This window comes from Pipistrellus kuhlii, unplaced genomic scaffold (genome assembly GCF_014108245.1).
Source record: "Pipistrellus kuhlii isolate mPipKuh1 unplaced genomic scaffold, mPipKuh1.p scaffold_m20_p_11, whole genome shotgun sequence".
NCBI classification, from domain to species: Eukaryota; Metazoa; Chordata; class Mammalia; order Chiroptera; family Vespertilionidae; genus Pipistrellus; species Pipistrellus kuhlii.
Genome location: NW_023425416.1, coordinates 30,019,671 through 30,046,183, shown reverse-complemented (window position 1 = coordinate 30,046,183; position 26,513 = coordinate 30,019,671). Strand labels below are relative to the sequence as shown.

Here is a 26,513-nt window from a genome sequence, read left to right as displayed (position 1 = left end):
CAAGTCAACAGAGGGAAACGTGATTCGATTCCAAAGACTCATTATCTAGATGTGAACATGTTACCAGGCCCTCGAGGCAGACAGCTTCGCACAGTGTTTTAGGTAAAACGTGGAGAGAAGTCACAGCCTCAGCACTAGGTTTCAGATGTGAAATTTTTATAGGTGGCTTCTTTGGGGATAAAGAGCTGTCCCGTGATGAACTAAGCAACATTGTTTCCCAGGGGTCTAACTCTTAATGTAAGTAAAACTTGGAATAACTAGAGAATTTACCATCTGTTGATTTTAATGAGAATTAAATGTTGACTTCTTGTTTTTAAAATTAAAATTAAGTGACCCTTGAAGAAGGGGTAAAAGCAAAACTGAAGGCAGATTTTGATTTAAATTCTCTGAGGAATAAGTGACAGGGATGCCCTGGGCTGGCTTGATGAGTTTGTTTTTCTGCTGCCATGCATTAATTAACTCACAGTGTTTTGACTTCCTATTTTTATGGCCAGCTCCTAATCAAGGAGTGTTGAGTACAATCACTGTTAAAAACGAGCTCGGGCATGTTCAGGGGGCATGGACTGACCTAGAGAGCAATATGCTATCTGAAATAAGCCAGTCAGAGAAAGATGAGCACCATATGATCTCACTCATGTGTGGAATTTAACGAACTGAACTAACAAGCAAAATGGAGACAGACTCATAGATAGAGGGTAGGCAGACAGCTTGGAGAGAGAATGATGTAGAAGTAGAGGACTGGAGAAAAAAAAAAGAGAGAGAAAGAACTCATGGACACAGACTACAGTGTGGTGATTGTGGAGGGTATGGATAAATGGGGAGATAAATGATGATGGGGTAAAATAAATTAAGATAAAGAGGGAAAAGATATGCTGAGAAAAGCAGGACACAGCATAATACCCCTTAGAAACTCAATGGGGAACCTCTTTAGCCTTTGATCTGGGATTGGTTTTGCCCAAGTTCAGGTGGTAGGAGCTTACCTGTAATGGCCAGGAAAGAAATATAATAATACATGGAGAGGTTTCTTAGCTCAGGGCTATCCAAAATGATCTCAAGGATTTGTAGAGTGTGATCAACTGTACCCTTCTGGTGTGTGAACGACTTCCAAATGCAGAATACAAAAACTAATTCTGACAGCTCCATGCAAGGGGACAGAGGGTGAGAGAGTGAGCACAGTAGGAATGATGACCGATCCAGTCTGGTCCAGATTTTTCTTCTCCTTCTGTGGTACACATTTTGCTGGTAGCCTTCTGCACTCTGTCCTGGATGGGATAATCTCTCCTTTGTATCAGGACCCTTTTATAATTTGCAAAAGGTCTTTATATTTGCACCCGAGGATTCTGAAGATTCCATTTAAGTGGGATCACCATTGGCTGGCTTTTCTAACGTAGGCGCTCTGTAACATGCTAGGTGCTACTCAGTTCCTTCGGAAGGCTCCGAAGAGAGACCCAGGGAACAGGGATGCAGACCTATGAGGAGGGGCCACCACTGATGCTGGTGTCTCTCAGCTTGGAGGAGGGACCCTGGTGGTGGTACCCAGATTTTGGGGAAGAGAGTGCCAGCCACGGTGCCAGTGCCTCTGAGGGGGAGCAATGAGCTGAAGAAACTGCAAACAGGATTCAGTTGCTGATGATGGTGGTGGAAGCTGTGTTGTCAGCATGGCAGTCACTGGAATTGAAGGACAGGTCTCTTTTTTCTCTCCCAGCTTTTCCATCTCCCTGCAGCGCCCCATGTGGAAGGCATCTAGTAGGAACAGCTGGCAGAGCTAAATTATGGTCAGCAGACTTGAGGCCAGTGTTACGGACTGAGTACGGAAGAGTGGATTTGGAGCTGAGGAAATGGCTCAATCAAGAACATTCTTGGAGCAGACCATGCTTATCTGCTTCCTGCTTCTCCATGAAACTTGAGTAACTCCTCCAACATCTTTGGTAGAAAGTCTTTTTTTTTTTTTTAATATATTTTTTATTGATTTCAGAGAGGAAGGGAGAGGGAGAGAGAGATAGAAACATCAATGATGAGAGAGAATCATTAATTGGCAGCCTCCTGCATGCCCCACACTGGAGATCCAGCTCACAATCCAGGCATGTGCCCTGGCTGGGAATCGAACTGTGACCTCCTGGTTCATAGGTCGACGCTCAACCATTGAGCCACACTGTCTGGGCAAAAAAAGTCTTGGCTTTCTGTGGCCCTGGGACAGGCCTCAGAGTTCCCATATTTGTATTTTTTTTAAGTCATCAACACAAAGGAGTAGAGATCTTTATGGCTGTCTGTGTGCATATGTAAAGATAACTCAAAATGCTGTTTGTTTTCTTTCATGCGCCAGCTAGACAGTAGTTTGATGGTTACAAACTCAGAGTTCAAACAGCCTGATTTTTGCCTCTCTGATTTTCTACTCAAACATTATGTCTCTCTGATTTTCTACTCAAATAGAACTTTTTAATGCAAATTAAGGCATGAATTAAGCATAAAAACAACCTAATTGCTAGTCATCATATTCTTAATGATCCCTAATTAGAGCAAAATTTGAAGAGAATACAAGTATCTTAAAACTTTTCTCCTGTATCCTTAATTTGTATCTGTCACTCATAAAGCAAACACCGCATGTCCCCCCAGGCCTTAGAGGAATACGCCATTTCACTAACATTGAATCTATTTCTTAAATGCAACCACCTTTCCTAGGTATAGACACAGAGGGTGCATTCAGCAGCTTCATCCAGTGACAGATGAAGACCTGTGCTTGTCCTTCTGATTATGTTTTTTTTTAATTGATTTTTCACAGAGAGGAAGAGAGAGGGATAGAGAGTTAGAAACATCAATGAGAGAGAATCATTGATCAGCTGCCTCTTGCACACCCCCTACTGGGGATGTGCCCGCAACCAAGGTACATGCCCTTGACCGGAATCAAACCCGGGACCTTTCAGTCCGCAGGCCGACGCTCTATCCACTGAGCCAAACCGATCCCGGCTGATTATGTTTTGAACAGGAGAATATGCCTTAATTAGTTTTCCCAAGGCTCCTAGGTTGAGTGTGTGTGTGTGTGTGTGTGTGTGTGTGTGTGTGTGTGTATGTGTGTGTGTGTGTGTGTACCCACTGGTATCATCATGTCTATCCATAGGCAGAAACTAAGAGAGAGAAAATCTATTGTAGATGGCCCAACTTGGATCAGAAGGGTGAAAAACAATCTGTCCATTTCAGCTTGTGAATAAGAGAGAGAGAGAGAGAGAGAGAGAGAGAGAGAGAGAGAGAGAGAGAGAGAGAGAGGAAGGAAAGAGGAGAGAGGAAGGAGAGAGGAGAGAGGAGAGAAAGAGGTAGGGGGGGGGGGAGAGAGAAACATTGATGTGAGAGTACAAGATTGGATGCCTCTTGCATGCTCCCTACTAGGAATTGAGCCTGCAATCTGACATGTGCCCTGACCCGGAATCAAACCAGCAACCTTTCGGTGCACAGGACAACAACGCCAAACCAAACTGAGCCACACTGGCCAGGGCTAGGCTATGAGTTTGTGGGGTTTTTGTTAGCATTTCTACTTCCCTGATGGCAAGGAAACAATCCCTCAGAATTAGGTATGACAACATCCTGGTTCCTAAACATACATTAACAATGCCAACTTCGCTGGAATGTAACAATGTTCAGAAAACATTTCAGTGAAACGTGGGAATGTTTAATTCCAAGGAAGCCACAATGCTATGAAGCCCAGAATGAAACTGCTTTCCCACTGGGCCTTCAGGGACACAGCTCCCATTTTGTTCCCCTAATGTAGGGAATAATGAGGTGAGGCCTGTCACGCCAGCTTGCGGGTGTTGGCACCTTGGGGACTGAGCTGAAGGCAGGCAATTGCCACTTAAACCTGGGAACGTGTCAGCACCACCAGATATTATGTAAAGCAAGGAAATGTTGGAGGACTCTGTGTGATACCAGTTATTACTAACTTTTGGAGATGGAGCCAAGGAAATATGATCTGATTACAAGATAAAGGTTCCCGCAAGATGGGAGAAGTACATGTAGGTTTGAATGTAGTGTTCATTCTGTCCGGTGCTGTTGCTAGCCAGGCAGAATCCTATGGGGGAGCAGTGATGACAGACCTACCAGCTCATTATTTTACCGCCCTGTAATGTCCTCAGGAGGCCTTCGTGGCTCTTACAGCCCTCCCACTGGCTGGTAATGCACCTGCCGTCGCTTCTGGCAGTGGCTTTGTCAACTAGGTCCTGTTCCCTAAGTGGGGTCCAGACCAGAAGCATCAGCATCACCCGAAAACCCATTAGACATGCAGAATCTCAGGCCCAACCCAGGCCAACTTCATCCGAATCTGCATTTCCCACCAGTTCCCAGGAGACTCCTGGGCCCGTGCAGATTAGACACATACTCCCAAACAGCGGGGTGTCTGACTGCCCCGCGCTGAAGGTCTCCAGGTATCCTCCACCCCATGCTGCCTCCAGCTTTCCCCCACCTTTATCGAGATGTAACTGACATGTAGCATCTTGTAGGTGGAAGGTGTGCAGCGTGATGATGTGCTACGGGCATGTATCGGTCCAGTTTCAGTGTATGTGCTGCCAAAGCCAGCACTCTGCTTCCAAGTTAAGCCCATTTCCCACTTCCTTCCAGTTCTCTAAATGACACAGGAATTCTTCCCTAGCCTTCATTTTCATTTCCCCTCTGGCTCTTCTGCCATTAGATAACAGTAAGGTAGAAAGGAAGGAAAGGGTGAAGTGGGGAAAGAAAAGGAAGATTCTGAGAGTCTGCATTATATATATCTTTATTGATTTCAGAGAGGAAGGGAGGAGAGAAAGATAGAAACATCAATGATGAGAGAGAATCATTGATTGGCTGCCTCCTGCACCATCCCCACTGGGGATTGAGCCTGCAACTCAATCCCTTGGCCAGAATAGAACCTGGGACCCTTGAGTGTGCAGGCTGACACTCTATCCACTGAGCCAAGCTGGCCAGGGCAGAATCTGCATTTCTAACCAGCAGCCATGGCTGTGCCTCTGCGGGCCCAGGATCAGACTGGGTGCCAAGGTTTAGTTTTGGGCCCTGGTTGTTTTTCTCTAAATCGGCAATCTGATCCTGTGGGTCACAGACTGAGGGAAAAGAAGGCGCTCCACCCAGCTCCCTTCAGTGACCTTGCTCGCTCCCTCCTCATGTGACTCTTCCTTCCTGTAAAATGGTTAGCAAGTCCACTGGAGGGTAGAATCTTAGACTTTCTAAGGAGGGAACTTTGGAGATCGTCTGATCCAACCCATTCCCCTGCACCCTCATCCCACCAGAGCCTGAATGCCAGTGCCTGAGGCTCTACTGAGAGAATCTGCAGTTCTGGGACCTGGGAAAGCAACAGGTTTTCCTATGAGAAGGGCCTCAGACAACTAACAAACCTCAACTTGATGCAGGTTTTCTCCTTAGGCTTTGAGACAGGAGACAGTTAAGAAACACATCCTTTCCAGCTGAAAGGCTTTGGGGGGTTCCCTCCTGTCCTGCCCTCTCCCCATAGCAGGTGACAGCACATCTCAGGCTTGATTTATCCCCATCTGGTAAGAGGAGGTATCAGCTTCAATTACTGTCTTGCACATTCATTTTGGTTCTTTAATGCAATTCACCAGGGAATTCAGTATTGAGTTTCCGATCTCATGTGTTTTTCTGAAAGCCTGGATCACACTGGCCTTACTGCTTTCTGTCTATCTCCTCCGTCTCCTTCTCCCTCCATCCCTGTCACTCTGGAATGCGGGTCATCCTCTGGGTGAGTGCACTCTGATAAAGCCATCTGTATTGATCAAGAGAGAGGCACAATAAAGGCAATGTATGAACAGGCTCGAGAGATGAAGTGATTAATTATTTTTTTTACTTATGGAGAAACATTTTCATTTGGACATAACATGCTCTAAGTTAGATGTAACGATATATCAGGAGTTGGGACTAAAAGGAGTACTTGTGTTCTTTTAATGAATCTTTTCTCTTCTGTCCTTTGTCATTGCTGTAGCACGCTTTAGAGTCCAGCAGGTCCTCTTGTCACCGAGGGCCTCCAGCCAGTACATTTTACACCACATAAAATGTATTGTTCAAACCAGGGTACTTTGGACAATGGAAAGGGACAGTATTACGACTGTGCTGCTGTGTCTGGCCTGCACTGAGACTCTCGCAGCTCAGCCAAGGCATGGCTGTTCTAATCATGGGCAGTTGGCAATAGGGAACCCATGATAGTATGACACTAAAAGGTGAATCTGCTTAACAAAAGCAGCCCCAGACAGGATTAAACAGGTAAAGAATATTTTATTTGAGATTACTGCAATAGGGGAGGGAGATTGCACTCAGCTCTGAATACAACAGGGGCAGCTGAGGGTTATAGCCAAAGGGCAGAGTGAGGTGGTCCCTTGATAGAAGAAAGTGACCAGGCAGAATGTGGTTGGGTATGAAGGGTGGGGGCGTTCTTGCTAAGCTGGGCTCTGTGGGTGTTCCTTTGCAACCTCAGGAGCTTCCTGAGTGACATTTGAAACTGGTTCCTATACACAAAGGGCAAGGAGAGACCAAAGAAAGAGATGGACCATTCCAATTGGTAGGTGGCAATTATATATATATTGATTTTTTACAGAGAGGAAGGGAGAGGGAGAGGGAGTCAGAAACATCGATGAGAGAGAAATATCAATCAGCTGCCTCCTGTACACACCCTACTGGGGATGTGCCCCACAACTAAGGTACATGTCCTTGACCTAGGACCCTTCAGTCTGCAGGCCGACACTCTATCCACTGAGCAAAACTGGTTAGGGCAATAGGTGGCAGTTTTGATGAGCAAGGAACTTAGGACATTTGTCTTGGTCAGCTATAGATTAATAGTTTTCCACACCTTCCTGCCAAACTTAAAAGTTTATATAGAGCCTGGCTGGTGTGGCTCTGTGGTTGAACATTGATCTGTGAAACAGGAGCTCATGGTTCGATTACTGGTCAGGGCATATGCCTAGGCTGTAGGCTCAATCCCCAGTGTGGGGCATGCAGAAGGCAGCCAATGGGTGATTCTCTCTCATCATTGATGTTTCTATCTCTCTCTCCCTCTCCTTCCTCTCTGAAACCAATAAAAACTTATATATTTTTTTTAAAGTTTATATAGAGGCCTTAACTGTGTTCGGTTACATATACCATCCAGATGGTTGCCACAACACCTTACTCTCTCAATGGTGAGCCTCCTGGTTACCTCCTCCAACAGTACGCGAAGATTGTAGGGGAGAACGAGGACTAGTTGAGATGAGGATTCGGGGGCGCCTGACTACCCTTGCTCAAGGAGGGAGTCATTGGGGAAGCTCTCCAAGTAAAAGGCAGCTTCTGGAATTCACTCTTGTCCAAGGAAACCCACAGTTTCCCAACCATGAGCATCATCCTTGCTCTGAGGAATCATTCCAAACATACTTATATTCTAATTTATTTTCCTTTTGTGATTTCATTTTCTTTGTGAATCCAATTATTTTTATTGTGTTTGATTAGGGAACCTATTTTATCTTCTGGTCTTTACTTCTACTCAGCAAATCAGGGGTGAAATTGACTTTTCAACAATGTGGTTTGAATTGATCGAAGGAAGCACAGTTGTAGTTTAGCCAGAAAGGACCTCATCCAGTGGTTCCCATGTCATGATGCATTGCTTAGTAGACCTTAGGGGACAGAAGAAAAGGCAAAGGAATTCGTTTATTTTGTATTTATTTTATATATACGCATGCCTGTTCGGTGGAGGCCCAGTGTAGTCTCCACTGTCTGTAGCCCAGTGCTCACCACTGGGCAGTCCCCTTTCCCATTGAGAAACCAGTTTCCTTGTCTATAAAATGAAGGTGTTTGATCAGGTGAATTCCTTGGTACTTTTTAAAAATTCCATGATTCTGATTTTTAAACCATTCTATCCCTCTCTGGGTTGAATTTTTTTATACAATATTCATTTTGAAGTCATTATAAAGATCAAACATGAGTGATGGTAGATCAATCTGAAAATAAGGCTTAACATAGGACCTATGTCTGAAAAGCTCAGTTTTCCATACATGTTTATCTGTTGTCATTTAAGATATATTAAATCCAAGATGTGTGCAAAGAATGTTCACTACAGCCTTTTTAGTAAACGTGGGTGTGACGTTAGGGACAGATAGAAACAACATGAAATGTACGTTAGCAGGAGAAATGGTGATGGCATAAAGCACAGTGAAAACCAATGAGCTATAGGAACAAAGGGGACGTGTATCAATTATTTTGAGCAGGGGGGGAAAAAGGCGGGGGGATGGTATGATACCGCTTAAAGTGTAAAAACACACAAAGCAATACTACTTATTTCTTAGGACTCTGCCATATTCCAATGAGAACTCTGAGGAGTCTGAATGTGAGCCTGCCTTCCAGGTGTTATATAAAATTAACTTGTCCAGGTAGGAAGATAGGTTATATTTTATTTAGCAGCTTGTTGGCTTGCTTCATAACTTTCACGATCTAGACAGGTGTGGGCCTCCTCTTGCACTTTAGCCACATCCCGACAACGTTAGAGGGGGGAGGGGTTCAAAGGACAAGACCCGGTGGTCAAACAGAGGCCGGTACCAAATTCCACCAAACCAAATTCCCAGCCTTCTTCTCAGCAGTCTTTCTTAGACGAGTTTGGAAGAAATAAGTGGGGAAAGAGAAAGTGCACTCTTGTGGCTTAATGGAGTCTTCAGGTGGAGAGTCAGCCACAAGCACCCTGGTGATTTGCTCCAGGCAGATGGAGTGTCTTCAGAGCCTGGAGGAGGCTTCCTCCAACTCCTGCATTAGCCATGGCCTGGACAGGGCAGTGGTCTGGTCTCTAAATGCACCATCCCATAAAGACGTTAGAACAGGAAGGTAAGATTAACAAAGCACACGAGCCCAAGAAGGAAAAGATGACAAAGAAAGAAAATATAAGCTCTCCTCATTTGAAAATGTAAGTGCTTTTTATTTACGACACCCACCTAACTACCGTTCCTGTCCCTTCCTTGTCTTTTCTCCTCTCCCTCCCTTTGAAAAAGCGAACTTAGAAGCCTTCTTTAATTTGATAAGCACAGAGAGCACTCCCCTGTGCTCATCAAATCTCAGATAACAGCCAGAGAGCCCCCTTAGATAGAATGGTCTATTTTAGGATTCCTAAAATACTCATTGCAGAGTTCTTATAGCAAGTTTCCCGAGTGTCAGAATAAATTTACACTGCGATGTTACAATGCTAGAACACGGTCACTCTTCTTTTGAGTCTGTTTATAGCATGCCTGATTTCTCCATTGACCCATAATTTACTTGGAATAAGTAAATCTGAAAAGGCGGTAATGTTTAATCCATATTCTTGTTACAGTTTTCTATCAATTGTACTGTGCTCTGAAATGTGTTGACACTTGAACTGGTATCTGGTATGTGGTCAATTTTTGTAAATGTTACAAAAGAGGATGCATTCTCTAATCACCAAGGAAGTAGAGGGTCCTATATATGTCTATTAAGTTTAGCTTTGTAAGTGTTTTCAGATTTTCTACAGTACCACTAATTTTTCAAATGTTCATCTACAACAGTGGTTGGCAAACTGTGGCTCTCAAGCCATATGTGGCTCTTTAGCCCCTTGAGTGTGGCTCTTCCACAAAATACCACCTAAGACACACATGTACAGTGTGATTGAAACTTCATGGCCCATGCCCAGAAGTCATTTTTAGGTCTGGGCAAGTCTATTTTGAAGAAGTGGTGTTAGAACACTCAAGGGGCCAAAGAACCACATGTGGCCCTCGAGCCGCAGTTTACCAACCACTGACCTACAACAACGGAGCAAGGAGCACTGAAATCCTGCATTGTGAGGCATATCTGACCATTTCTCCCTCTGGTGCTTTTTGTGTTTTGATTGTACTTTATTAGTTGCCTGCTAGGTATGAATTATTATTTCTTTCTGGTGAATTGAACTGTTTTCATTATCTGGTGACATTCTTTGTCCTAATAACACTTCTTTTCTTAAAGTCTATTTTGTCTCATGTCGATTTATCTACTCCGAGATTTCTTTTATTACTTGCCTGGCATATCTTTATTTGTTTGTTTACTCTCAACGACTCAGTACTCTGTTTTAAGTGTGTATCCTGTAAGCCATATCCAGCTGGGTTTTGTTTTTAATCAGTGACTTTATCTATGTTTATTGATCATGAACAACAGAGGGAGCTTAAGTCATGAATAAAATAACCCTTTCAGGAATGGTTAGCTAGATTATGCTGCCCGGCATGGACCTAGTAGAGGCAAGCACCAGGCCAGTCTCAGGTCCCTTCGGGCTGTCCCATGTCACCCCTGCATCCACAGCGCAGTGTGTGTACAGATCTGTGGATAGTGCAGATCTGAGAGAGATCTGTTCTGCCTTTGCCCAGCAGATGCACAGGCAGCCACGTGGAATACAGGGCATGGAGAGAAGGAGTAGAGACTCAATCCTTTTTTCTTTTTTTTTTTTTTTTTTGTATTTATTTATTTATTTATTTTTTACATATTTTATTGATTTTTCCCCCCTCCCTCCATCCCACACATCCCCTCACTCCCCAGAGTTCCATGTCCATTGGTTGTACTTATATGCATGTATACAAGTCCTTCAGTTGATCTATTATCTCCCCCAGATCCTCCTCCCCTCCCCGCTGAAATTTGACAATCTGCTTGTTGCTTTACTGTCTCTGTATCTATCTTTTGGTTCATCAGTTTATAATGATCTTTATTATCCACAAATGAATGAGGTCATGTGGTGTTTCTCTTTCATTGACTGGCTTATTTCACTCAGCATGATGTTCTCCAATTCCATCCAGGTTGCTACAAATGATGAGAATTCCTTCTTTTTTATGGCAGCATAGTATTCCATTGTGTAGATGTACCATGGTTTTTTGATCCAATCATCTGCTGACGGGCACCTAGGCTGTTTCCAAATTCGGGCTATTGTAGATTGTGCTGCTATGAACATAGGGGTGCATATATCCTTTCTGATTGGTGTTTCTAGTTTCTTGGGATATATTCCTAGGAGTGGGATTACTGGATCAAATGGGAGTTCCATTTTTAGTTTTTTGAGGAAATTCCACACTGTTCTCCACAGTGGTTGCACCAGTCTGCATTCCCACCAGCAGTGCACGAGGGTTCCTTTTTCTCCACAACCTCGCCAACACTTGTCATTTGTTGATTTGTTGATGTTGGCCATTCTGACAGGTGTGAGATGGTACCGCATTGTTGTTTTGATTTGCATCTCTCGGATAATTAGTGACTTTGAGCATGTTTTCATGTGCCTTTTGGCCTTCCTTCTGTCTTCTTTTGAAAATGTTCTATTTAGGTCCATTGCCCATTTCTTAATTGGATCATTCACCTTCCTTTTATTTACTTGTATCAGCTGTCTGTAGATGTTGGAGATTAAACCTTTATCAGTGGTGTTATTTGCAAATATGTTCTCCCACACCGTGGGCTTTCTTGTTGTTTTGTTGATGGTTTCTTTTGCTGTAAAAAAGCTTTTTATTTTGATGTAGTCCCATTTGTTTATTTTCTCTTTAGCTTCCATTGCCCTAGGGGCAGTATCAGTGAAGAAGTTCTTTTGGCATACGTCTGAGATTTTGCTGCCTGTGGATGCTTCTAGTATTTTTATGGTTTCCCATCTGATGTTTAAGTCCTGCATCCATTTTGAGTTTATTTTTGTGTATGGTGTAAGTTGGTGATCTAGTTTCATTCTTTTGCATGTGTCTGCCCAATTTTCCCAACACCATTTATTGAAGAAACTGTCTTGACACCATTGTATATTCGTGCCTCCTTTGTCAAATATTAATTGAGCATAGTGATTTGGGTTGATATCTGGGTTCTCAATTCTATTCCATTGATCTATATGTCTGTTCTTGTGCCAGTACCACGCTGTTTTGAGAACAGTGGCTTTGTAATACAGTTTGAAGTCTGGTATTGAGATCCCTCCTACTTTACCCTTCTTTCTCAGGATTGCTGTGGCTATTCGGGGTCTTTTATTGTTCCAAATGAACTTTTGGAGAGTTCTTTCTAGGTCAGTGAAATATGCCATTGGTATTTTAATGGGGAGTGCATTGAACTGATAGATTGCTTTAGGAAGTATGGACATTTTGATGATGTTGATTCTACCAATCCAAGAACATGGTATGTTCTTCCATCTCCTTACATCTTCCTCTATCTCTTTTTTCAGTGTCGTGTAGTTTTCTGCATAAAGGTCCTTTACTTCCTTAGTTAAATTTATTCCTAGGTATCTTAATTTTTTTGGTGCGATGGTAAATAGAATTGCTTTTTTAGTCTCTGTTTCTGTAATTTCACTGTTGGTGTATAGAAATGCCATGGATTTCTTGGCGTTAATTTTGTATCCTGCTATATTGCCAAATTCATTTATTAAGTCAATTAGTTTTTTAATGGAGTCTTTTGGGTTTTTTATGTACAATTTCATGTCATCTGCAAATAAGGATAACTTTACTTCTTCTTTTCCAATTTGGATGCCTTTTATTTCCTCCTCTTGTCTAATTGCAATGGCTAGTACTTCCAGTACTATGTCAAACAGGAGTGGCGATAGTGGGCATCCCTGTCTTGTTCCTGTTCTGGGAATGGTTTTAGTTTTTGCCCATTGAGTATAATGTTGGCTGTGGGTTTATCATATATGGCTTTTATTATGTTGAGGTATGATCCTTGTACTCCCACCTTGTTAAGAGTTTTTATCAGGAAAGAGTGTTGGATTTTATCAAATGCTTTTTCTGCATCAATTGATATGACTATATTATTTTTATCTTTCAATTTGTTTATGTGATATATCACATTTATTGATTTGCGGATATTGTACCATCCTTGCATTCCTGGAATAAATCCTACTTGGTCATGGTGTATGATCTTTGTGATGTTCTTCTGGAGTCGATTTGCTAGAATTTTGTTGAGGATTTTGGCATCTATGTTCATGAGGGATATTGGCCTGTAGTTCTCTTTCATTGAGTTGTCTTTATCTGGTTTTGGTATTAGGGTGATGCTGGCTTCATAGAAGGAGTTTGGAAGTGTTCCTTCCTCTTGGATTTTTTGGAATAGTCTGAGGAGGATAGGTTTTAGTTCTTCCTTGAATGTTTGGTAAAACTCTCCTGTGAAGCCATCTGGCCCTGGGCTTTAGTTTGTGGAAGCTTTTTGATGACTGTTTCAATTTCTTCCCAGGACACTGGTCTATTGAGATTTTTAGATTCTTCCTGATTGAGTTTTTGAAGTTTGTATTTTTCTAGGAATATGTCCATTTCCTCCAGGTTGTTCAGTTTGTTGGAATAGAGTTGTTCGTAGTATTTTGTAACAATCTGTTGTATTTCGGTGGGGTCTGTTGTTATTTCACCTCTTTCATTTCTGATTTTGTTTATTTGGGTCCTCTCTCTTTGTTTCTTGGTTAGCCTGGCTAGAGGTCCATCTATCTTGTTTATTCTTTCAAAGAACCAGCTCTTGGTTTTGTTGATCTTATGTATTGTTTTTTTGGTCTCTATGTCGTTTATCTATGCTCTGATTTTTGTTATTTCCTTCCTTCTGCTTTCACTGGGCTTTTCTTGTTGCTCCTTTTCTAACTCTTTGAGTTGTAGAGTTAGATCATCTGTTACACTTTTTTCTAGTTTTTTTGCAATAGGCTTGTAAGGATATGAACTTCCCTCTCAAAACTGCTTTTGCTGTGTCCCATAGATTTTGGATTGTTGTATTTTCATTGTCATTTGTTTCCAGGATGTTTTTAATTTCTTCCTTGATTTCTCTGGTAACCCAGTCCTTGTTTAATAGCATGCTGTTTAGTCTCCATGTGTTTTATTTCTTTGGATTATTTTTATTGTAGTTAATTTCCAGTTTTATGCCATTATGGTCTGAGAAGATACTTGATATGATTTCTATCTTCTTGAATTTGAAGAGACTTTGCCTATACCCCAAAATGTGGTCTATCTTTGAGAATGTCCCATGTGCACTTGAGAAGAATGTATATTCTGTGGCTTTGGGTTGCAGTGTTCTGAAGATGTCAATTAATTCCATCTGGTCTAGTGAGTCATTTAGGATTGATATTTCTTTGCTGATTTTTTGTTTAGATGATTTGTCGAAGGGTGACAGTGGGGTATTAAAATCTCCTGCTATGATTGTATTGCTATTAATCTCTCTCTCAATGTCCTCCAGCAGTTTTTTAATGTATTTTGTTGCTCCTGTATTGGGTGCATATATATTTACCAGGGTTATTTCTTCTTGTTGGATTGTTCCCTTTAGTATTATGAAGTGGCCTTCATTATCTCTTATTATGTCCTTCACTCTGAGATCTAATTTGTCAGATATAAGTATTGCTACCCCAGCTTTTTTTCATTTCCATTTGCCTGGAAAACTTTTTCCCATCCCTTCACCTTCAGTCTGTGTGCATCTCTTTTTCTGAGGTGGGTTTCTTGTAGACAACAGATGTATGGGTCTTGTTTTCTTATCCAATCTGTTACCCTATGTCTTTTGATTGGAGCATTTAATCCATTTACATTTAAGGTTATTATTGATAGGTACTCATTTGTCGCCATTTTTATTCTATACCTGTGTTCCTTCTTCACTTCTTATTTCTTTATTTTTACAGTAGACCCTTTAGCATTTCTTGCATTGCTAGTTTGGTGGAGATAAATTCCTTCAGTCTTTTTTTGTCTGTGAAGCTCCTGATTTCCCCTTCAATTTTGATTGATAGCCTTGCTGGGTACAGTATTCTTGGATTCAGACCCTTTCTTTGCATGACTTTGTATAGTTCATCCCATTCCCTTCTGGCCTGATAAGTTTCTGTTGAGAAATCAGTTGCTAGTCTGATGGGGGTTCCTTTGTATGTAACTTTCTGTCTCTCTCTGGCCGCTTTTAAGATTCTTACTTTGTCGATGTTGTTTGCCAATTTAATTATAATGTGCCTTGGAGTCTGTCTTCTGGGATTCATTTTGCTTGGGACTCTGCGAGCATCTTGGATTTGTGTGGTTTTTTTCTTCTCTATTTCAGGAAAGTTTTCTGTCATTATTTCTTGAAATACTTTTTCCATGTCTACCTCAGTTTCCTTTCCTTCTGGAACCCCTATTATTCGAATATTATTTTGTTTTGTATTGTCCCAAAGCTCCCGTAGGCTCTCCTCCTGCTTTTTAATCTTTTTTTTTAGAAGTTGCTCTACTTGGGTATTTTTTTCCATCTTATCTTCTAGCTCACTGATGCGGTCCTCTGCTTCATCTAGTCTACTCTTGATGCTTTCTATTGAGTTCTTCATGGTAGCGATGTCATTTTTCATTTCTTCTTGGTTCTTCTTCAGTTCCTCATGGCTCTTCTTCAGTTCCTCATGGTTCTTCCTCATTTCTTCTTGGCTATTGTCAAATTTCTCTTCCATTCTTTTTAGCCATCCTATGATCATTACTCTGAATTCTTGCTCTGGTAGGCTGCTTGCCTCTGACTCGTTTACTTCCTTTTCTGGTGATGCCTGCTTTTCTTTCACGTGCGGACTATGTTTTTGTCTCCCCATGGCCTCTCTTTTCAGGTTGTCTGGTTATGTGGTGTTCCTTCTCCTGTGTTGATTTAAAGGTACAAAATACAACACTACCAGATACAACACAAGAGGCACTTAACAGGAATGTATTTACAATATTAATAACCTCTAATAAAGGTGACCACTAGAGAAAGGCAACTTAGGGGATGGGAAAGAAGGAAGAAAGGTAAAAAATAAAATAAAGAGAAATTTAAAAAAAATTAAAATTAAAAAAAAATTTTTTTAATTAAGTAAATAAAAAAAGAGGGATAAAGAGATAGAAAAAGAAGAAAAAAAAGTAATAACAAAATGAAGTTGGAAAACAGGGAAAAAAAGAAGAGAGAGAGAGAGAGAGAGAGAGAGAGAGAGAGAGAGAGAGAAGAAGAAGCAAACTAAAAGAGAAATGGGAAACAAACTATATATATGTGGAGAAAATTGCCATAGAACAACCTCTGAACCCAGCCAATGCCAGTAACATTACTTGGAGATTAATACAAACTACAATATCCACTATTATTAAGTAAGGCTATGATATACAGAAGTAAAAGAAACAAACAAAAACAGAAGATTTTTAAAAAATACAAAACAACAATAACAATACAGGAATAAGCATAACAATTTCACTAAAGAGCATAAAAATTCACAATAATCAACCTTCACACAATGCAAAAAGGATAGAGGGGAGAACAGTTTTTTTTTGTTTTTTTTTTTAACTAGTTAATATAGTGCAGAGATTGGTATTTATACACTTGGATCAGGGGTTGGAACTTAGGTCTATAAGTATAGTGAGAGCTTTAGGAAGGGGTATACAGAAAGAATAGAGAAAAAACTAAAGCCGGAAAGGGATAGGATAAACTGTAGACTACAGGGTAAAGTTTAGTAAGAGAGTGATGGTGTAAAGATTGAGTTGAGATAAGGTTGAAAGATGCTATAGTAGAGATTAAAATAGAATGAAGGTTACTCCCAATGTAAAATAAAGAAAAAATAAAATGGTACTGGAGAGGAAAAAAAAAAAAAAAACCAAAAATTGCAAAATAGCAGTAGTAATAGTGATGATAGAGATTGAAAAATGTAATAATTGAAAAGGTAAAATCAAGTAAGGAAAAAAGAAAAAAAATTGTTTCTTAAGTAAAAGATATGAAAAATGAAAATTAAATAAAAGATGTAAAAAATGAAAATAAAATAAAGAATAGTAAAATTATCATAAAAATGTCCAGTAGTGGTCATTCACTTCCTCAGTTAATGTATTTGGCACTCCTGATTCTCGGACCAGACAGTCTTGCAGTTCCCAGCATTCCACTGCACCTCAGTTTTGTAAGGTAATCCTTAATTTTTATGTAGGCTATATCTTAGTTATTTGTGTCCATTTATTTTTGATTAATTAAAAGAAAAAAGAAAAGAAAGAAAAAAAAAAAAGGCAGTTTGTAATTCAGCTCTTAGGTGTCAGTGTTTCCGGTTTGACCTCCCAGTCTTTTTGGTTGCTCTGGCCTTCTTTCTCTATGGCTCTAGCTGGCAGGGTGCCAGCTGGCTCCCAGACTATCTCTTCTGGCTCCGATCCCTTGTTTCCAGGAAGGCAATTTCCCTCTGCAATTTCCCCGGATATGCCCAACTAGGCAGTCCTTCCCTAGTATTCCGAAGCTAGGGGGTGAAGGGGATCAGGCGCCAAGGTGTCCAGATGTTCCGCCCTTGGCGGGAGAGACTCCATCCTTAATAAAGATTCCTGGTGCTTGTTAGCACCAAATGATTGTTCAGACAGCAGTATTAAGGGAAAATACATGGCTCCATTCTATTCCTGCAGTGGCTCATACATATTTGATGTGCAGGGATTTCTTATATTCTGTAAAATCACTTTCAAGGTTTTTTAAACTGTGCCTGAAGAATATTTAAACTGTGCCTGAAGAATAATCTGTGTTCTCTTAATGCTTTCTTCTAAACTAGGTTTTCATGAAATGACTTTTTTTTTTTTTTACTCCCACTGTGCCACTGGCCTTCCTGTGTCATTTGTTTTTCTAATTCAGTCAGAGAAGATAAAAATATTCAAAATAGTTTCTTAACCAGACAGAGAACTAAAAAATTGCTTGATCCTTCCAGTTAAACCAAAATAGGTTAACTGTGAAATTCACCACTGAGAATGCGACAGTGATATGCACGATAATAAAACAGAGGCTATTAAGTGTCTGATAGATGGCAGGTAGTCTGCTGATGGGGATTGTGTATGTGTGTGTGTGTGTTTGTGTTTGTGTGTGATCTCCACTTAAATATGAAAATGTAAGGCTCAGAGAGGTTAAGTAGTTGGCCCAAGATCTCACAGCCAGTGAAGGGTTCAGCCAACTCACCTTCAATCTCTCTGAATCCCTCATGGTGTAAGGAGTAAGTCCTGGCACGGAGTTACTGGAATCCATATCTCAGCTCACCACTTAAAAACTATGTGGCAATGGGCAAGTTATTTGGTTTTTATTTTCCAGTTTTATTGGGAAATATTTGCTATAGATCACTGTATAAGTGTAAGATATACAGCATGATGGTTTGATTTACATATATGGTGAAATGATTACCACAGTAGGTTAGTTAACGCCCATCACCTCATATAGATACAACAAAAAGAAAAGGAAAAAATTTTTCCTTGTGTTGAGACATCTTAGGATCTGTTCTCTTACAACTTATTTTTTTATGCTTATTTTTCAGATTGTTTATTTGAAAAACAGTATGATGGCAGTTATAATTTTTTAAATTTTTCTTCCATCTTTTTTAATTAATTTTTTTTTCAATTACAGGTACATTCAATAATAAGTTAGTTTCAGGTATACAACATAGTGATTTAGTTAGATTAAATGCAAGTTATTTAATACCCTCTTATATCTCAGTTTTTTCATCTGTAAATTTGTAACAACATCTATCCACAGGGTCTTTATGAGGATTTAATGGGATGATGTGAGGAGATGCCCAAAGTAGAGCCTGGCCCGTAGAGGAAGCTCAGAAACTCTTAGTTATTGTGGTTTTGGGGGACATACAGGCTTCTCTATCATCAGTGGCTGATATTACCTGTCCAACTCTAGGTTTTTAATGTTACAATCAAATGGCTCTCACCCTCTTCTTCATGCGTCTTACTCAGATACCAGACTGGCTCACTGATTTCCCAGAATTCCTTCTGTTGCTACCACTTGGCTTCCCTCCCATTGTTATGGCCCAAATTCAATGAGTGCCACCTCCTCCAGAGGACATTCTCTGATTTTCCTCGCTGAACTTTCCTAGCACTTTATGTTTCTCTCAGGATGGCTGTGTGGGGGCATTCCTTCATTCCTGAGCATCTTTTTGTCCCTCGGTCCCTCCCTCATGGAACTTGTATGCTCATCAGGGGAGTGGGAGAGATACACAAATGTCCACACAAGAAATAGAAGAAAAAGACCAGAGATATAAGTGCTGTGCATATAGTTGAGGTGGTGTCGCTGAGGTGACTAGGAAAGGGAGGCATCCTGGGGCCAGTTCTGATAGTCTTGTGGCAGAAGGTGGGAAACCTACTCAAGCTGGGCGGTGCTCTCTCCAGCACCAGAAGCTCCAGTCCCCTGTGTTTGAGTTCAAGTTCCATCACCAACCAGCTGTGTGGGTTTTTAAAAGTCAACCTACTTATCTGTAAAATTAAGATAAATGCTCAATGCATTGCCTGGTTCTCAAGGATCATTGGAGATAATGAACATAAAAGACTTTTGCAAACTCTAAAGTGCCATAAAATATTAAAGTTTAAAATGTATATAGCTTACATTATAATTACTAGTCTCTAAACTAGAGCAGGATCAATTACTTATTCTACTTTTTATCTGCTACACACATTCTGGAGATTACAAGGTTGAATTGCACTGCATAATAAGAGCTTATGAAACGTATCAAAGAGTCTCTGATTGGTGCCTTCAATGTTATTGTCAGACACATTGCCAGTATTACTGTCTAGTAGCAATGCTTTAAAAATTCTGAAGAAAAAAAATCCAAAACCTAATTGTTTTTTTTTTTTCTTCTCACCAAATCCCTTGACATGAAGAATAAAGAAGCATTTTTTTTCCCCAAGGGTAAAGTAATAAAAGTATTTATACCTTTTGACCTAATAATTTCATTCTCACACAATTTTTTATTGTTTAATCAACTCGACATCTATACAGAAAAGTGCAGAAATCACAGGTACAAGCATGACTTTTCGCAGAGTGAACACACACGTAATTAACCTCACTCCTAGAAATGGAGCCAGAAAATACTTCCCGTAACAAAAAAAGCTGTATTTCTGAAGACAGTCACACAGTGTGCCAGGCCAAAGCTAAATGTTCAGTGGAGAACTGATGAGGTCAGTGTTGGCACATAAATTTTGAACTGTCTATCCAAATGCATAACACTCAGATGCCCTGTCAGGCAGGTGGGGGAAATCTGAGAGGCAGCCTAGTATAAGCTGATGAGGAAGGAAGGAGGTGAGCAAAAGGCAGGAAAACAATGGAGAGTGCAGAGTGTGGGCCCTGCCTCAGGACTTTTACATTTTAAAAGTTCCAAAATCATAACAAACAGAAGGAAAGAAAACATGATGCTGATGGAACAAAGTATGTCATGGCCACATTTTGCCATAGACCTTTAGTGTGTGACCCTAGCTGGAGACAGAGGAAAACAGAGGGAGGATAAATGCACCAGGTCGGGCAATATGGTTGTAACGGGGGGCAGCCGGCAGCAGCAGATGGACAGGGACTGGAGGCAGGTATAGAAGAGTGGACGCTGGCCTTGATGGGAACTTGCCCAGATCACCTGAGCCTCAGTTTCTTCTTCAATAAAATAGGGATTAAAAACAAACAGCCCTCACACAGCTGTTGTAAAGGCTAAGTGCATAGAAAAGTAACTGTAATTCCTAGAACAATTTCTTTCTCGTTCTTTTATTCTCATTATTATTATTTCTCTGATTTCATATCCAACCGTCCTTCTCCCCCCCATCTCCTGACCCCAGTCACACCGGCTTCTCCATGTTCCTCTGACACATTTTAGCCTCAGCTTCCAGGTCTGTCTCCCCCCAGTAATGGCCTCAGCGGACACCTCCTCAGAGAGAATCGCCCTGCCCCTCACCTTCCTCCACCCCTCCCCCTGCTTTATTCGGCACCGCCTGTCCGTGTATTGTGACTATATCTTTAAATTCATCTGTTTAGTCTCTACCCTGGAAGATAAGCTCCATGGAGGTAGGGGTTTGTCTCACTTGTTTTATGCTGTGTCCCAGAGCCTAGAAGGGTCCCCTGAACATACCAAACATTCAGGAAATATCTGTTGAATATTTTGAAATGTTCAAGCTGGAGAAACAACATGCTATTTGTTTTCTTTTTCCCCCCTCCAAATCCCAGGGTTACCATGTGATTTGTGTAGGTAACTAGTCATTTGAAGTGCATTTCCTGCAGGTGATCTCCCTGGGTAACTCCTGTCTTTCCTGCTCTGTGGCAGGTCCGCCGTGCAGAAGCTGGGAGCGGAGGTGTTTGAGGAGGTCTATCACTACCTTAAGAGGGCCCGGCGTCAGAGGGCCTGCGAGGCAGAGGTCCGGGCATCTCTGGAGAAAGTGGTGCCTCGTGCCAGCGACTGTTTTGAAGTCGACCAGCTCCTCTACTTTGAGGAGCAGTTGCTGATCCCAGTGGGAGGAGGGCCCACGCTTCAGAACCAGCGCAAACAGCTGCCAAAAGCCAGCACGTTCAAGGGGACACATTTCTGTGAAAATCCATCCGACACCTAAGCTGGACTCTATGGCAGGAGCTGGGTACACAGCTGGAGCCCCATCCTTACTTTTCATTCCTGTGCCAAAGGGAGGCAGAGCAGCAGACACACGGGTCTGCCTGTCCTCAGAGTCCTGGGTCAGTCAGTGTTGTTCTGTCTACACTCTGAGATGCCCACATGGATCTAGTTTGGCTTCCTGAAACGCATTCCCACAAGTGTGCCTTCGGGGCTTCCACTGGGGGAGGACCCTCTGAGCATGGCCCACTGCTCTTTACATTTCCACCTGGAGAACAGACTCAGTGCTTCTGCCTGGTCTCTGGGGACTGTGGCCAGCCTGCCCGTGAGGGTTGTTGGACACTGGCCTCCGACACACTGAGCTGCTGCCCAGGAGTCAGACATGCCTGTCTCAGGGGACCTGTTTTGGGACCACTTTTGTCTTTCCATAGGCCAACAAGCAAGAAGTACCTAGGTATAGGGACCTGGGTAACAAACCCAAAAAGTGCTTCTCTCCTATGATTTATTCCCCATGGAGTACTGAAGACTCTTATTCAGAAGACTCTCATTCAGTACAGAAGACTCTTATTCTTAATTAGTAGATTTTCCATTCAAATAAATAAAATAACCTATTTTAGCTTTTCTTTGTCTAGAAATATCTTATTGAATGTAATATACCATAGCTACCTAATAATAACTATTACTTAGATCAGGCAACATTTGGTTTATTGGAAGCCCATTATATACCAGTCCTGTGTTTATTACTATAAGGACCTATTGGATGAGAGAGAGAGAGAGAGAGAGAGAGAGAGAGAGAGAGAGAGAGAGAGAATGAATTATTGCATTTTACAGCTAAGGATGCTGGAGTAGGGTAACCTGCTTGATGATGAGTGGAAACTGGCTTAGGAATTAGGGAATGAGGAAGGCACTTGTTAGGAAACAGTCACAGGTATGAGGGAAATAAAGGGACCCTGCTGGCTTGCCGCTTTGTAAAAAATACACATATTTCACAAATGCCAATTGACTTTTCTGCTTTCTATTTATGCAGGGAAAATGCCACCAGCTATTTTGGGTGATGCAGAGATACGACACACAAAGGGGCGTGATGGGAGTTAATTATTTAATGTATCTGGAAGAAGGCTGGAGGGAAAGCTCTGGGTCTATTACAAGAGTCTGACCACGACAGGGGGCCCAGGATAAAAGAGGCTGGCAAACTCAACAGTTGTTCAAGGGGAAAACATACCCAACGCTTTTTTCAGGATGATGGGGTCGCTAGCTAATGTGTCAGAGGAGAATGGGGCCAGGAGCAAAACTGAATAATGAGGCAAAGAGAAGTAAGTGTGTGTGTAAGAAAGGGACTGACGGAGACAGAGCTAGAGGATGGGTAAGGGGTGCGGGGTGGGCACACAGCAAAGAAAGTTTTTAAATGACCTGCACCCGCAGTGTCCCACTCCTGAGTGGCCCCACAACCTCTGTAGCTGGCTGTCAGCGATTTTTAATCCAGTGCTAGCTGAAAATGGCTAAAAGTGCGTAACTGCACCCCCTATGTACACCCCCACGAAGACTCCACATTTGGCCACAGAACCTGTTTAGGCTGAGGGGCCACTCAGGAGCGGGACACTGCAGGTGCAGTTGTTACGTTCTCTGGTGCGTCTGCCTCACCAGCTCATCTGCCAATCACGGGAGAGGACGAGAGCTATGGGCAGAGCTGCTCCAGCCAAGGAATGAGGCCGAGCAGCTTCCGGCGACCGGCAAACACCTGAGCCGAAAGTAAAGGCTCATTGCTGTGTGGTCCTCAGGGTTTTGTGGTTGTTTACTATGTACTATTTTGGCAATAAGTTAACCAATATTCATTCCTTCTCCAGGCATCACTCCGTATTCCTTCTCTTAACATCTTTTATCAAATCTGGGCTTCATACTTTTTGGGATTGCTTTTTACTACTTTAGGGGGGAATGTATTTCTAATTAAATGGTTCTGTGGCTTCTCATAGGAAACCCTGAGCCAGAAGCATCTGGCCACACCATCTCTGTTTCTGACCCACCGTTAAGTCACTCCATTTTACAGTATGTCTCAGCAGTAGATCACTGATACAGGAGGCAAAGCTGGGAGCCGGGTTGTTGAGTTTGCTCTGCTGTATCCCATAGAAAAGGGCAGCGCCTGGAGTTTGGACAAAGAGTGGCTTTTAGCTGGATCTTGCACCTGTGTGGAGTGCAGGGTGAGACATAGGCAGGAGAGGAAGGGTGCTGAGTGGTGTAGTCTAGGTGAGAAAAGATGAAGACCTGACCACCCGATGAAGTCAGGGCACTGAGAGTGCAGCAAAGACTGACTGGATTGGGGTGAAGGAACTGTCTGTGGGGCCTGCTAGGCTTCCAGCACAGGTGCCTGGGCTGATGGTGGGCCATGCACAGAGCTGGGGGAGCAGGAGGAGATGCAGATGGGTGGGGCAGGGGCTGGAGAAATACTAAGTTCATTCCTGGGTGTGTTGGATCTGAGGTGCTGATAGGGTATTCAGGTGAAGAGGTCCAGGCATGAAGCTGGAAGTGTCTGAACAGTTCTCTCCTGACAGTGAAACAGATCCACCTGATGAGCTCCAGACCACACAGCAGAGGATGCTTTTGATGGTGGGAAGAACCACAAACAGGGTGGGGTTCTATAGACGCCACCTCCCTTAAGGTTGCCTATGGTGACTTCAAATACGTGAATGCCTAAAAAACAATAAGTATCCAGCCCTTTCAGTAAGTCCTTTTGGATACACCCCAACTGGCTCTACCTGGCAGCTCTTTGCTGGTGACAACCCCCCACTTAGCTTTGCATTTGAAAGACCTGGTAGTTTTTAGGAGGATTAAGTGAAATGATTTGAAATTTCCTGGCAGGTAGTAGACTTGGTCATAGTTTTCTTTCTGCCTAAAAAGTGAGACTAGACCCTATCCTCTCCCTCTCCTGGACCAAAAGGGATTGTGCCTGTAAAAAAAGTTTCGTGAAATGCAAACCTTTATTCAAATGTAAATTATAACCTTTCCCTTTAACTTCAAGAGAAGATCTTTTTAACATTTTATTATGGAAAACATCAAACTACATAAAAGTAAAGAGAATAATGTAATAAGCCCTTGTTATGAAACCACCATTCACCTTCAAAAATGATCGATTCATGGCCAACCTTATTTTATTTATGCTCTCACCCACTTCCCCCATTGGATTATTTTTTATATCATTCATAAATATTTCAGCACATATCTCTAAAAGATAAAGAATCTTTTCCTTTGTTAAGTCATAAGATTTTTATTCTTCCATGTGCTTAAAACTTAAACCACAAAACTCAATTATAAAGGTATTTAATCCATATCGAGATGTTAAAGTAGCAAGAAAATCTTTATATTTTAGTATTTTTTAGTATTTATTTTAAATACTCTTTTTACAGTCACAATACCAGTATCACACTTTTTAAAAAAATGATCAATAAGTCCTGTATATCAAATATCTAATCAGTTTTGCTTATTTCTGCCACTGTTTTACTTTTTCCTTAAGCATGTTTCTTTTTGTTGTTGTTATTTATCTTCTGAGGATATTTTTCCATTCATTTTTAGAGAATGGTAGTGGGAGGGAGAGACAGAAAGAGAAACAAGATGCGAGAGACTCACATGGATTGGTCGCCCCCAACACATGCCCTGACCAGGGCCAGGGATGGAGCCTGCAACTGAAGTAACATGCCCTTGACCGGAATCAAACCTGGGATCCTTCCGTCTGTGGACCAACACTTTATCCACTGAGCCAAACTAACTAGGGCTCCTTAAGTTTGTTTCTTCAAATTAGGATCCAAATAAAACTCAATCACTTAAAATGATACGTATTTTCACTCCCTTTTAATGTATAGATTCTGCCTCCATCTCTTTTCCTCCTGTAATTTGCTTATTGAAGAAACCAGGTCATTTATCTTGCAAAGTTTCCTTCAGTCTACATTTTGCTGATTTCAGCCTCCTAATTTTTTTTATAAATAAACTTTATTTTTTAGAAGTTTTAGATTTACAGAAAAACTGAAGGAAGTACAGAGAGATCTCATACAGTTCTCCCCGTTTCCCCTAGCCTTAACGTCTTTCATTAATATTTGTTACAATAATGGCCTGATATGGATACATTACTGTAAACCAAAGTCCATACTTAATTCAGGTTTCCTAAGCTTTTCTCTAATGCTCTCTTCTGATCCAGGGTCCCATCCTGGATACTGCGTTGCATTTGTAGTCATGGATCCTTAGAGTCCTCTTTGTTGTGAGTTTGTTGTTCTCAGACTTTCCTTGTTTGATGGCCTTCACAGTTTTGAGGCATGCTGGTCAGGTGTTTTGTAGAATATCCCTCTGCTGGGGTTTGTTTAATGCCTTTCTAATGATTTACTGGGGGTTATGACATGTTGGGGGGAAGACCATTGACATTAAGTATCATATTCATCATCTTGTCATATTATCAAGGGGACATACTATCAGCATGACTTACCACTGTTGATGTTGACCTTGATCCCCTGGCTAAAGTAATGTTTGTCAGGTTTCTCCCCAACCCATACACCTGTTTGCATACTGTCCTCTTGGAAGGGACCACCATTCACAACTTATTTGGGGCCCATCTCCTTGAGCTGGAGTACATTATTTCAGATTCTTCTGCATAAGAGATTTCTCTTCTCAGCATGAGTTTACCTGTGCATTGTCCATATCAGTATGAACATACAGATATTTCAGACTTGAGCTGTAATCCAGTACTGCTGGCAGTTTTTGTGAGCTTTCACCAGGTGACTCTAATGTTTAACCAGGACCATTTTCAAGTGCTCTAGAACTCTGATGGGTAATGAGTTGTGTCAGGCACAATTCTCATTGCCTTGATCCAGTGCCTGATGCTAGTAGATGCTATAAATGCCAGGCTATTCAGAAGACTATAAGCTAGCAAAGACGATGCTGGGGACATCTCCTTCTCTCCTAGGGGTGATGAGGCCTGATGATTGTGGCTGACTTCCAACCAATAGGTCTTTACCTTAAGACAACACTCTGCCCCACCCCCCACCCCCAACTCCTGTTCTGAATGCTTTAAACCTCTCAACATTCCTAATAGGTTGGTATCTCCATTTAACAGTTGAGCCCCTGGGGGTCTGACAGTTATATGATGCTAAGGTGACAGGCTTGTGACTTGGTGGCTTGGGCTCTCCCCTGTCCCGGGCTGTCACTTACAGGCTGTGACTTCAAGCCCAGGCCCTCTCAAGGAGCTGCCTCATCCTTTCCTCCATCTAATAAATATTGACTATTGATGTTGAGGTAATCTGCATAGAGCGCAAAGCCTCAGAAAAGGTGGGGAAGGCCT

The 26,513-nt window shown here is 41.8% G+C and overlaps 1 protein-coding gene across 5 annotated transcripts in view; it reads left to right on the top strand.

Annotated features, from left to right (window-relative positions):
- The window catches only part of NEK11 (NIMA related kinase 11), a 135,061-nt gene extending 113,336 nt beyond the window's left edge, over nucleotides 1–21,725 (top strand). For all 5 annotated transcript variants that reach the window (XM_045579297.1, XM_045579296.1, XM_045579298.1 and 2 more), the window contains one exon: nucleotides 20,918–21,725. In XM_045579297.1, coding sequence (XP_045435253.1) covers nucleotides 20,918–21,200 — 283 coding nt within the window. In that variant the 3' untranslated portion in view covers nucleotides 21,201–21,725. The remainder of the gene's footprint in view (nucleotides 1–20,917) is intronic.
- Nucleotides 21,726–26,513: the final 4,788 nt, after the last annotated feature.